Consider the following 13,889-nt stretch of genomic DNA (forward strand, 5'->3'; position numbering starts at 1 on the left):
AAGAGTTGACAACTTCAGTGCCGATTTTGCCCCCATCACTCCACTAGTTCTGATTTATACATATTCCAGTGGCATGTATGTTCAAAGATTTTGAAGTGGACTCCAGTCCTTGCTCAGAAAGGAAATGGGCAGCCAGAGTTGTACTCTGCCTGTGGTGTAGAGCATGGCGTCTTTAGTAACCTAGGCTGTCTGGCACGGGAGGGAGACGTGAACTGATGATTGATTAGGGAAATGGAGGAACAATCCTATCCAAAGCCCCTGAATTAGGAAAATATGGCAGAAGCATTTTTTTTCTCCTTAGAATAACTAATCTTTAAAATAAAAGAAATACCAGTTTCATTACTGTATCACTGAGTTTAGAATCAGGAGTGGTTGTGGGCATTTGACAGACAAGACTCTTGCTTCGAAAGAAGTTTGGCTACATTTTTCTATCTTCTGTGTATGATCCCATTTAAATATTTTCTGGGGTCAATTGCTAAAGGAACAAATGGAATGATTATGCACTGGCAATTATTGCTTAATATAGATTAGAACATACCCTGTACTTAGAATATAATTAACGCTTTGTTTTAAACATTTTCATCTGAACAAAACTCTTTTTATTTGAAGACTTTCTGTGAGAAACAGTGCTCCACGTTTCCTGGCTGTGTATGTGTGTAAGGCGTTACAAGGACAGCTTCTGGCGGGAGGTTCAGTCTGTGGGAGGGAGTGAGGGAGAAGCTGCACCAGTTAGTTCTGAGGTCCTCGGAGGTCAGCATCACCTCAATGCTGATCAAAGCATTCAGTTAACAGATTAACCTAATAGCAATATAGTACTAGATTCTGGGTACAAATGATTTATAAACTCAAAAGAAATTAGTTTATCCTAAAACATGTAACGTTCAATTCAGTCTTTGCTTTAAAACAAGCGAATCTGTGAGGCTAGTATATGTGCTTTCTCTGTGACTCATCTTTATTGTGCTTTCTTGTTCATCACGCCATTCGCGGCAGTGAAATAGGCTTTGGAGAAACCATTCTTCACTTCTTTCCCTGCAGGTGGTTCTTGCAGATCTTTCTTCATTGGCTTTTTTCGGTATGTCTGTTGGATATGTATATTTTGAAGAGAAAAAGGAAAAGATTCTTTAATAAGACCTTGTCTTTAACGTTCCATATAGTTAAAAACAGTATGTGATTCTGTTGGGTGCTGGATTTTCTAATAAGATTTCATGTTTGTAATATGATCATTTTTAAACCTCTGGTTAAAGACAAAAATAGGATAAAAACCAAGACAAATGCATGAATTTCATGAATATTAGAAGTTAGGATTTGTATATTCTGGGATTAGCATTCAATTTATTCTGCATTAGTTGCTCACTTAGAAAGATAAAACTTTTAAAAATAATTCAAGTTAAAAAGTGCTGTTATTTAAAAAGTACCAATACCTGGGATTCCGGCTTGATCTAGATTTTGGCATATCCTTCCTATTCTGACAAAATAACCTGATCTCTCATCTCATTTTTACTTTTTTTTTTTTAAAGCAATAGTATTAACAAGGGTCTACACTTAAATTATATGCTTGACTTTAGAACTCAGACTCAGTTTGAACCAGCATGTAGGGCTAAGGCTTTGAATACCATTACCTACCCTTGCTCGGATATACGCTTCCCTTCAGTCTTCAACACCATGCACCAAAATCACTCCCTTAGCTTTCCTTTAACACTCAGTTTTTTTGGGGAGGGTGGGGGTAGTGGTTTGTGCACCCACACATAGTTTTAATCAGTCCTATCATTGATTATTTCTTTGGAAATCTTCAAAGAAAACCTTTATTTCTTATAAAAGACAAAGCCTAGTCCAATTTCAGAAATACCAGATCTGAGGGGGGATCCAAGATGGCCGATTAGGAGCAGCTCTGGATTGCAGCTTCCAGCGAGAGCACAGAGGGTGAGTGGACGCCACATTTCCAGATGGATTTTTATTGCCCACAGACCAGGAGATTCCCAGGTGGAGGAGCCCCATGGGTCACCAGCACGGCTGTTTTGGCCCGAGCAGCGGGTCTCCACACAAAATACACAGGTCCAGGTGCTGTTTTAGCTGGCGACTGGAGTGCCTGGGAGACACAGTCACCCGTTCAACTGATAAAAAGGGGACTGAAACAGGGAGCCAGGCCAGGAGATTCCCGGGCGAAAAAGCACCACAAATCTCCCGCACGGCTGTTTCAGCCAGCTCAGTGGGTCGCTGCACAGGAAATCACACAGATCCCGGCACCTTTTCAACAGACAACTGGAGCGCCTGTTCAACTGAAAAAAAAGGGGACTGAAACAGGGAGCCAGGCCAGGAGATTCTCAGGCAAAAAAGTGCCACAAGCCCCCAGTGTGGCTGTTTCAGCCGGTGCAGCGGGTCTCTGCAGAAAATCTCATACAAATCTGGGCACCTTTTCAACTGGAGAATGGAACGCCTGGGAGACAGAGCCGCCCATTAAACTGAGAAAAGGGGACTGAAACAGGGAGCTAGGCCAGGCGATTCCCCAGTGAAAAAGTGCCACAAGTCTCCAGCAGCTGATTCAGTGGGAGCGGCGGGTCTACACTCAAGAAATCACACAAATCCAGGTGCCATTTCAACTGGTGACTGGGACACCTGGGAGACAGACAGAGTTGGCCGTTCAACTGGAAAAAAAAAAAAAGGTGGGTCTGAGGCAAGGAGCCAGGTGATCGGGCTCAGCCAGTCCCACCCCGACAAAAAACAGCAATCTGAAATGCTCTGGATTGAGAGTTTCATAGTAAGCACCCCTGAACCCTGGACAGGCCAGCTCTGTGGGGGAGGGGCATCCACCATTACCAAAGCAGTCTGCAATTACAGAAGTGGGCCGACATTGCCAAGGCAGTTCTAACTATACCACTATAAACAGGACTGCAGGGAAGTTCATACGGCAGCTGGGCAAAGCCTCTACAGGCAGACTGCAACAAGGCTGCTGCCTCACCAGGCAGGGCAGCCCTGAAAAAAGGCAGCAGCACGACAGAAACTTATAAATAAAGCCCAAACTTCCTGGGACAGAGCACCTGGGGGGAAAAAAAAGGTGTTTATGAGTTCCTTAAACATACCTACCCAGCAGCTCTGAATAAACAACAGAGCTCACAGCTCAGCACTTGAGCTCCTATAAAAGACAGACTGTCTCCTCAAGCAGCTCCCTGACCCCCGTATATCCAAAGAGTCACCTCATAAAGGAGAGCTCAGACTGACATCTGGCAGGTATCCTTCTGGGACAAAGATAGAAGAAACTGGCAGCAACCCTTACTGTTCTGCAGCCACTGCAGGTGATCCCCAGGCAAGCAGAGCCTGGAGTGGATCTCAGCAGTCCTACAGCAGAGGGGCCTGTTAGAAGGAAAACTAAGAAACAGAAATAACTTCATCATCAACAAACTGGACGTCCACTCAGAGACCCCATCTGAAAGTCAACAACTACAAGACCACAGGTAAATAAATCCACAAAGATAGGAAGAAACCAGGGCAAAAAGGATGAAAACACCCAAAACCAGAACGCCTCTCCTCCTCCAAGGGATGACAACTCATCACCAGCAAAGGAACAAGGCTGGATGGAGAATAAGTCTGAGGAACTGACAAGAACAGGCTTCAGAAGGTGGGCAATAAGAAACTTCTCTGAGCTAAAAGAACATGTTCTAACCCAATGCAAAGAAGCTAAGAACTTTGAAAAAAAGGTTTGATGAAATGCTAACAAGAATAAACAGCTCACAGAGGAATATAAGTGAACTGATGGAGCTGAAAAACACAACATGAGAACTTCGTGAAGCATACACAAGTTTCAATAGCAGAACTGACCAAGCAGAAGAAAGGATATCAGAGGTCGAAGATCAACTCAATGAAATAAAATGAGACAGCAAGATTAGAGAAAAAAGCGTAAAAAGAAACGAACAAAGCCTCCAAGAAATATGGGACTATGTGAAAAGACCTCATCTACATTTGATAGGTGTACCTGAATGTGACAGAGAGAATGAATCCAAGCTAGAAAATACTCTTCAGGGTATTATCCAGGAAAACTTCCCCAACTTAGCAAGGCAGGCCAAATATTCAAGTCCAGGAAATACAGAGAACACCACAAAGATATTCCTCAAGAAGAGCAACCCCAAGGCACATAATCATCAGATTCAGCAGGGTTGAAATGAAGGAGAAAATGCTAAGGGCGGCCAGAGAGAAAGGTCAGGTTACCCACAAAGGGAAGCCCATCACACTCACAGCAGATCTCTCAGCAGAAACCCTACAAGCCAGAAGAGAGTAGGGGCCAATATTCAACATCCTTAAAGAAAAGAGTTTTCAACCCAGAATTTCATATCCATCAAACTAAGCTTCATAAGTGAAGGAGAAATAAAATCCTTTACGAACAAGCAATTATCCAGAGATTTCATCACCACCAGGCCTGCTTTACAAGAGCTCCTGAAAGAAGCACTAAACATAGAAAGGAACAACCAGTACCATCCACTCCAAAAACATACCAAAAACGGTAAAGAGCATCAACACAATGAAGAAACTGCATCAACTAATGGGCAAAACAGTCAGCTAGCATCAAAATGCCAGGATCAAATTCACACATAACAATATTAACCCTAAATGTAAATGGGCTAAATGCCCCAATCAAAAGACACAGACTGGCAAATTGGATAAAAAGCCAAAACCCATTAGTGTGCTGTATCCAGGAAACCCATCTCACATGGAAGGATACACAAAGGCTCAAAATAAAGGGATGGAGGAAGATTTACCAAGCAAATGGAGAGCAAAAAAAAGCAGGAGTTTCAATCCTAGTCTCTGATAAAGCAGACTTTAAACCAACAAAGATCAAAAGAGACAAAGAAAGGCATTACATAATGGTAAAAGGATCAATGCAACAAGAAGAGCTAACGATCCTAAATATATACGCACCCAATACAGGAGCACCCAGATACATAAAGCAAGTTCTTAATGACTTAAAAAGACACTTAGACTGCCACATAATAATAGTGGGAGACTTTAACATTCCACTGTCAATATTAGACAGATCAACCAGACAGAAAATTAACAAGGATATCCAGGACTTGAACTCATACCTGGACCAAGCAAACCTAATAGAAATTTACAGAACTCTCCACGCCAAATCCACAGAATATATATTCTTCTCAGCACCACATCACACCTACTCTAAAATTGACCACATAATTGGAAGTAAATCACTAAGCAAATGCAAAAGAACAGAAATCATAACAGTGTCTCAGACCACAGTGCAATCAAGTTAGAACTCAGAATTCAGAAGCTAACTCAGAACTGCACAGCTTCATGGAAACTGAACAACTGGCCCTTGAATGTTGACTGGATAGACAATGAAATGAAGGCAGAAAAAAAGATGTTCTTCGAAACCAATAAGAATGAAGACACAACAAATGAGAATCTCTGGGACACATTTAAAGCAGTGTATAGAGGAAAATGTATAGCAATAAATACCCACATGAGAAGTAAGGAAAGATCTAAAATCGACACCCTATCGTCAAAATTGAAAGAGTTAGAGGAGCAATATCAAAAAAGTTAGCAGACAACAAGAAATAACTAAGATCAGAGCAGAACTGAAAGAGACACAAAACCCTTCAAAAAAATCAATAAATCCAGGAGCTGGTTTTTTGAAAGGATCAACAAAACAGACCACTAGCCAGATTAATAAAAAAGAAAAGAGAGAATAATCAAATAGATGCAATAAAAAATGATAAAGGGGATATCACCAGATTCCACAGAAATACAAACCATCATCGGAGATTATTACAAACAACTCTATGTACATAAACTAGTAAACCTGGAAGAAATGGATAAATTCCTGGACACTTGCCTCCTCCCAAGCCTAAACCAGGAAGAAGTTGAAACCCTGAATAGACCAATAACAAAGGCTGAAGTTGAGGCAGCAATTAATAGTCTACCAACCAAGAAAAGCCCAGGTCCAGATGGGTTCACAGCCGAATTCTACCAGACATACGAAGAGGAGCTGGTGCCATTCCTTCTGAAACTATTCCAAACAAACAATCCAAAAAGGGAATCCTTCCCAAATCATTTTATGAGATCAATATCATCCTGATACCAAAACCCGGCAAAGACTCAACAAGAAAAGAAAACTTCAGGCCAATATCCATGATGAACATAGATGCAAAAATCTTCAATAAAATACTGGCAAACCAATTACAACAGCACATCACAAAGCTTATCCATCACAATCAAGTAGGTTTCATCCTAGGGATGCAAGGCTGGTTTAACAAACGCAACTCTATAAATGTAATTCACCAAATAAACAGAACCAAAGACAAAAACCACATGATTATCTCAATAAATGCAGAGAAGGCCTTTGACAAAATTCAACAGCGCTTTATGCTAAAAACCCCCAATAAACTAAGTATTGATGGAACGTATCTCAAAATAATAAAAGCTATTTACAACAAGCCAACAGCCAATATCATACTGAATGGGCAAAAACTGGAAGCATTCCATTTGAAATCTGGCACTAGACAAGGATGCCCTCTCTCACCACTCCTATTCAATATAGTATTGGAAGTTCTAGCCAGAGCAATCCAGCAAGAAAAAGAAATAAAGGGTATTCAATTTGGAAAGGAGGAAGTCAAATTGTCTCTATTTGCAGACAACACGATTGTATATTTAGAAGATCCCACTGTCTCAGCCCAAAATCTCCTGAAACTGATAAGCAACTTCAACAAAGTCTCAGGATACAAAATCAATGTGCAAAAATCACAAGCATTCCTATACACCAATAAGACTTAAAGAGAGCCAAATCAAGAACAAACTGCCATTCACAATTGCTACAAAGAGAATAAAATACCTAGGAATACAACTAACAAAGAATGTAAAGGACCTCTTCAAAGAGAACTATAAACCACTGATGAAGGAAATAAGAGAGGACACAAACAGATGGAGAAACATTCCATGCTCACGGTTAGGAAGAATCAATATTGTGAAAATGGCCATACTGCCCAAAGTAATTTACAGATTGAATGCTATCCCCATCATGCTACCAATGACCTTCTTCATAGAGCTGGAAAAAACCACCTTAAACTTCATATGGAACCAAAAGAGAGCCCGCATAGCCAAGTCAATTCTAAGCAAAAAGAACAAAGCGGGAGGCATCACACTACCTGACTTCAAACTATACTACAAGGCTACAGTAATCAAAACAGCATGGTACTGGTACTAAAACAGAGATATAGACCAGTGGAACAGAACAGAGGCTTTGGAGGCAATGCCACACATCTACAACAATCTGATCTTTAACAAACCTGACAAAAACAAGCAATGGGGAAAGGATTCCCTGTTTAATAAATGGTGTTAGAAAAACTGGCTAGCTATGTGCAGAAAGCAGAAACTGGACCCCTTCCTGACACCTTACACTAAAATTAACTCCAGATGGATTAAAGACTTAAACATAAGACTTAACACCATAAAAACCCTAGAAGAAAATCTAGGCAAAACCATTCAGGACATAGGCATAGGCAAGGACTTCATGACTAAAACACCAAAAGCATTGGCAACAAAAGCCAAAAAGACAAATGGGACCTAATCAAACTCCAGAGCTTCTGCACAGCAAAAGAAACAATCATTAGAGTCAATCGACAACCAACAGAATGGGAAAAAAATTTTGCAATCTACCCATCTGAGAAAGGGCTAATATCTAGAAATCTACAAAGAACTAAGATTTACAAGAAAAAAACAAGCCCATTCAAAAGTGGGTGACGGATATGAACAGACACTTTATAAAAGAAGACATATAGGAGGCCAACAAACATGAAAAAATGCTCATCATCACTGGTCATTAGAGAAATGCAAATCAAAACTGCATTGAGATACCATCTTATGCCAGTTAGAATGGCGATCATTAAAAAATCTGGAGACAACAGATGCTGGAGAGGATGTGGAGAAATAGGAACACTTTTACACTGTTGGTGGGAGTGTAAATTAGTTAAACCATTGTGGAAGACAGTGTGGCGATTCCTCAAGGATCTAGAAATAGAAATTCCATTTGACCCAGCAATCCCATTACTGGGTATATATCCAAAGGATTATAAATCATTCTATTATAAGTACACATGCACACAAATGTTCACTGTGGCACAGTTTACAATAGCAAAGACCTGGAACCAACCCAAATGCCCATCAATGATAGACTGGACAGGGAAAATGTGGCACATATACACCATGGAATATTATGCAGCCATCAAAAACAATGAGTTCATGTCCTTTGTAGGGACATGGATGAACCTGGAAACCATTCTCAGCAAACTGACACAAGAACAGAAAATTAACCACCACATGTTCTCACTCATAGGTGGGTGTTGAACAATAAGAACACATGGACACAGGGAGGAGAGCATCACACACTGGGGTCTGTGGTGGGGGGAAATGGGAGGGACAGCAGGGGGTGGGGAGTTGGGGAGGGATACCATGGGGAGAAATGTCAGATATAGGTGATAGGAAGGAAGGCAGCAAAGCACACTGCCGTGTGTGTACCTATGCAACAATCTTACACGTTCTTCACATGTACCCCAAAACCTAAAATGCAATAAAAAAAAGACTTGCTCGAGGCTCAGATGACTGTTAGCATATTTAGCAATAAAGTATTTTCAAATAAAAAAAAGAAATACAAGATCTGAAAAGCTGTCAAAATTCAGTTCCCATTGTTCCACACTGTATAAAACCACTATGGTTTAACTTTCAGCAAATGCAAACTAAAAAATAAAGCACTTATTTGTCTGATAAAGAAAATACAGTTGAATACAATTTCAAAAGTACCATTTTGAATATAAATGGACTCTTTTTTTTTTTAAACAAAGCTTTCCATTTCCCCAGCCTACAAAAGGGAGCAATTTAAAATCTACAACCACCTGAGGCCTGTTCTCTGTTACAGCTTTCATCCATTCTTGTACAACAGAGTGCCTTTGAAATTGCATTTTGAAGCTGTCTTCCATTTAAATTGTTAATTAAAAAGAAAATGACACTTGATAAAGAAAAAGTCAATGTGACCTTTCCACCCTAGTTTGCCTTAAAGGAATTTTTTTCCAAATAAACAGTCTACAACATCAGGGTAGCTGATAAGGAAACCGTTTTTTAATATGAAATTCAATAAATCAAAAACAGTGAATAAGTCCTTGCTTTGCTCCATTCACATTTCCTGGATCTGTCTTACTGTAAACATATTTAATGTTCACATGTCAGACTTTGGTAGCATGGTACAAATACGTACTTCAGATTGAGAACTGTATGCATAATCCAATGATATTTTTGATAGAACTTTATGTACATGCATTGAAAAATGTTTTTTTAAATGCCCACTAGCCTATTAACTGTGGTTACCCTTCGAGGAGGAAGGTGTGGAAAGAGGAGTTAGGAATGCAAATTTCACTTTGTGTATCTGTTACCTGAATTTATCAACAAGCATGTGCTACTATAATATGTAATCAGTAAAATTAAATATATAATGTAAAAGTGCATGATCTAGGCTGGGCATGGTCGCTCACACCTGAAATCCCAGCACTTTGGGAGGCTGAGGTGGGCGGATCACCTGAGGTCAGGAGTTCCAATCCAGCCCAGCCAACATGGCGAAACCCGGTCTCTACTAAAACTACAAAAATTAGATGGGCCTGTAATCCCAGCTACTTGGGAGGCTGAGGCAGGAGAATTGCTTGAACCCGGAAGGCGGAGGTTGCAGTGAGCTGAGATCATGCCATCGCACTCCAGCCTGGGCAACAAGAGCAAAACTCTGTCTCAGAAGGAAACAGAAAGTGCATGATCAATTACATTTTACTGCTAAATATTTACATTCCACGTACCTGAACGTAAAAATTTAAGAAGAGGATGACTAACGTCAGCATATAAGACGACTGGAAGATGAGACAACCGAAGGGGAAGCCACACGGTTTCACGACAGCGCTCATGGTGTGCGTGATGGTGAGCACAAACTGCACCTGGGGATGGCAGAGAGGGCATCTTTGTGAGCAAGCCAGGCTGTGCCACACAGACACTGCAGCGAAGCTGTATCAATTCAGAAATCAACTCCTAGAATTCTCAGAATGATGTGGGAATAAAACAAAGATGCTGAAGCAGCCCTGTCATCCAGCAATCTTATTTGAAATTATATTAGTATGTAAAATTGCCCATTATTTTCTCATGGAAAAGTCACAGCTAAAATTATTTAGACAAAAAGGATTTAACTTACACATTAATTTGAAAAGTATTCATCTATATTTCAAAGCAGGGAACTTTCCATTACAAGCTAATTGCATGCACAAAGGGCATTTTAACACAGTTTAATTCTTAAAAGGCCATTTTTGGGGGAAAAAATAGGTAGCCTCATCACACATAAAAAGCCCTCTGACTTCTAAAACAGATTTCTATTTCCTTTCCCCATCCACAAGCCACATGGAGAAAAGCTGAAAGAAGGGACAACATACCAGCTGAGCCTGTGTGAGATATTTCTTCCACCAAAGATACTTGTGCATAGATGGAAACACAGAAAGTCCATAGTAGGAGTACATAAGAATGTGGATAAAACTGTTCAGTGTCGGTCCAAAGAAACCTATAAAAGTACAGTATAAAAATCACTTTTTCCAGAAGGGACTGTTCATTCTTCTTTGTCAAGTGAGATTCTCTCTGTGCATGGTAATTGAAAATCAGTAGCACATATGACATGATCATATAACAAAATCCACAATGATAAATTCCCCAATTATTGTGCCACTTCTAGGATTCTGCAAAAACTCCATGATAGAAGGACTAGCCTGGGACGGCTTTTCAGAATGCCACCCAAACGGAACGCCTTGTCTATGAGGTTTTACTGTCTCTAACTGTCACTACTATCAGCTACTGAGGGAAGAAAAGAAATACTAGCTTAAAGCTGGTGGCAGAATTCCTCTGAAATAGAATTGTCTTTGCTTTAGCTAAACCTTTGATAAGACATAGACTGTAGAAAGAGGCTTCTGTACATGGATGAACAGGGTGCTAGAGAGACAAAATACATTGCTTTCATAATTAAGTAAATAAATTCTACCTGAAAGACACTTAGGGACCAGGAGGTGCTGGAGAAAGACTACGGGAGACAGACACGGCTAGAGTGAAGGAGAAACCAGGCACTGAGACCTTCCTAGTGACTGGTCACATCGCAGGTACATTTAGGATGAGGGATATCTAAAATCCAGGTCCCTGCCATTAACCTCATGAAAAATCTCTATAACTGCTTCCACCATGGGTGAATAAGGCTTCAGGAACGAACCCACGGAGAAAGGGTCATGTTCCATGTTGGGTCAGCTAAGCATTGAAAGGATTTAGCTCCAAGAGGTAAGATACCATAGATGCATCACTTGGAAGGAAGCTCAGTGTTGTGGGATTTCATCAGTACATGAAAGTGCTTAGAACAATGCTTGGCACAAAGTGCATACTCTTCAGCTGGCAGCTTGGGATCCAGATGGCTGTTCTGTGAGCTATCCTGTGGTGGAAGAGACTGTGGCATTAGAGGGCCATTTATTGGCTATGTCCCCTTGGAGACATTGCTTTGACTGTAAATTTTTGTTTTCTTACCTGGATAATAGGTATAATAATAATAACTAGCTCTTAAGGTTGTGATGAAATTAACTGAGATAATATACTGTATGAACTAAAAAGCACTGCACATATGCTGGCTAATAAATCAATTTAAATTCTCTAGCCTGGTTTTCTAATCCTAGATTAGTGATCTGGATAGCTAAATGCAAATGGATAAATAAGAAATGAAAGGTACAATACCATGCATATAGTAAATTCTCAACCAATGCTGGCTGAAGTAAACTGTGATGGCACTTGAATTTATATGAAAACACAAATAGAGATTCAGACTACCAAGTAACATAGTCAGTGCCATTTCTTTACCCACCTGACTTTTCATTTCCATCAATTAATGAACCATGAGTAGTTGTTGCTTATAATGTTTGGCTCCTATGGAAATATAGCACCTTCCACAGTCACCACTTCACTGTGATACAGACTGAGGCATTTCAAAAAATTGAAAGGCTGCTCTGGTAGGTCACACATAATATCATTTTTTCTAATATTCTTAAGCAGAAATTGTCACACAGTATTCACAGGACTATGTCTTTACACAGTGATGCTTTGAGTTTTAGATGCTCAGTGATTTGTAATGAAACTTGACAGTCATAAAAATACTTAACCTTGGTAATTCTCCTTTGATATTGATTGCAGCTGTCCTTCCTTAATAACTAAACTGAAGAAATTGATCTCTGTCTGTCTAGAAGGACAGAGATCAATTCTTTATTCCCACTGCACTCCCAGCAATTTCCTTCTTTACACTCTAGTTTTCATTTGTACCTTCACAATCATTGATACTCCAAATATCCCTGGGCATTTTTTCCCCTAACATCATCCCTGCAGGATCCCAAATCCTAGAACAAAGTCATTTTGACTTAAGTTTTACATGTTCTGGTTTTTCATATAATATTTTTAAATTCTTGAGTACAGGGCAGTATCAAATAGAAAGTACTGTTCTCTCTAGCTCAGTGCATCTCAAACTGTAGGTCATAACTGACCCATTAGTGAATGGTGAAGTCAATGCAGTGAGAGTTGTCAACTTTTTGTAAAAGTCAAACAGGATTAAAAAAATACAGTGCATCATACAGAGTCAGGGTAAATACTGTTTCATAAAATTTCATATAAAACACAGAAATATGAATGAGGGCCAGGCATAGTAGCTCACACCTGTAATCCCAGCACTTTGGAAGGCTGAGGTGGGAGGACTCCTTGAGCCCAGGAGTTCAAGATCAGCCTGGGCAACACAGAGAGACCCTGTCTCTACACTTGTTTTGTTCTGTTTTGTTTTTTAATATAAGTGTGCTTTGACCGGGTGCGGTGGCTCATGCCTGTAATCCCAGCATTTTGGGAGGCCGAGGTGGGCGGATCATGAAGTCAGGAGATTGAGACCATCCTGGCCAACATGGTGAAACCTGTCTCTATTAAAATATAAAAAAATTAGCCAGGCATGGTGGTGCGTACCTGTAGCCCCAGCCACTCAGGAGGCTGAGGCAGGGGAATCGCTTGAACCTGGGAGGCAGAGGTTGCAGTGAGCCAAGATTGTGCCACTGCACTCCAGCCTGGACAACCAAGACTCCGTCTCAAAAAAAAAAAGTGTGCTTTATTATAAAGAAAATTTAAATATAACCAACAATACTGAAAATAATGTAAATGGCATTTATAGCCTTGGTCAGAGTTCTTTATTAAACAGGCATTTGTTTGCTGTTGCATGAACAGTTAACAGTTAGTTTATGCAACAAAATAGGTAACTTGAAAAAGTGATTAAGAATACAGAATGACGAACCAGGAATCTGGGGTTCTTTTGTGTCTTTTCTTGTTTAACAGACACAGCTTTTTTTTTTTTGAGGCAGAGTCTCACTCTGTCCCCAGGCTGGAGTGCAGTGATGCAATTTCAGCTCACTGCAACCTCTACCTCCCGGGTTCAAGGGATTCTCCTACCTCAGCGTCTTGAGTAGCTGGGATTACAGGCATGAGCCACGGCACCCGGCCCAGACACAGCTTTTAAAATAAAATCTGAAATATAAAACAAGTCATTTTCATGTAGAGAGCCCTCTCGTCCTACAAGAAGGTTTTGCAAAAATGTTAAACAGTGTTTAAAATGTGGCTGAAGTTATACTTTATGTACTTTACCTTCTTATATATACATTATCCAATTAACATTCTAACCACATTTTCATATACAAGTGGGATCATAAACATTCTCTAATAAGACTACACCAGCACAGAGTAATTTTACCCATGTATATGTATTCATTTGAAACCTGTTTCCCAAAATGAAATCGCTCATTTAAAAGCAAACAACTGGT

General features: G+C 40.1%; 2 protein-coding genes across 2 annotated transcripts in view; one reads left to right on the top strand and one right to left on the bottom strand.

Moving 5' to 3' along the window:
• Positions 1-13,889, top strand: part of SYCP2L (synaptonemal complex protein 2 like) — a 159,546-nt gene that overhangs the window by 115,632 nt on the left and 30,025 nt on the right. The window lies entirely within an intron of this gene.
• Positions 928-13,889, bottom strand: part of ELOVL2 (ELOVL fatty acid elongase 2) — a 63,158-nt gene continuing 50,196 nt past the window's right edge. The window contains exons 6-8 of the mRNA XM_012440345.3: positions 10,458-10,582; positions 9,837-9,971; positions 928-1,078 (exon numbers count right to left, since the gene is read on the bottom strand). Coding sequence (XP_012295768.1) covers positions 953-1,078; positions 9,837-9,971; positions 10,458-10,582 — 386 coding nt within the window. The 3' untranslated portion in view covers positions 928-952. The remainder of the gene's footprint in view (positions 1,079-9,836; positions 9,972-10,457; positions 10,583-13,889) is intronic.

The sequence above is a fragment of the Aotus nancymaae genome, unplaced genomic scaffold (genome assembly GCF_030222135.1).
Source record: "Aotus nancymaae isolate 86718 unplaced genomic scaffold, 86718_ANA_hifiasm-v0.15.2.pri h1tg000051l, whole genome shotgun sequence".
Lineage (NCBI taxonomy): Eukaryota > Metazoa > Chordata > Mammalia > Primates > Aotidae > Aotus > Aotus nancymaae.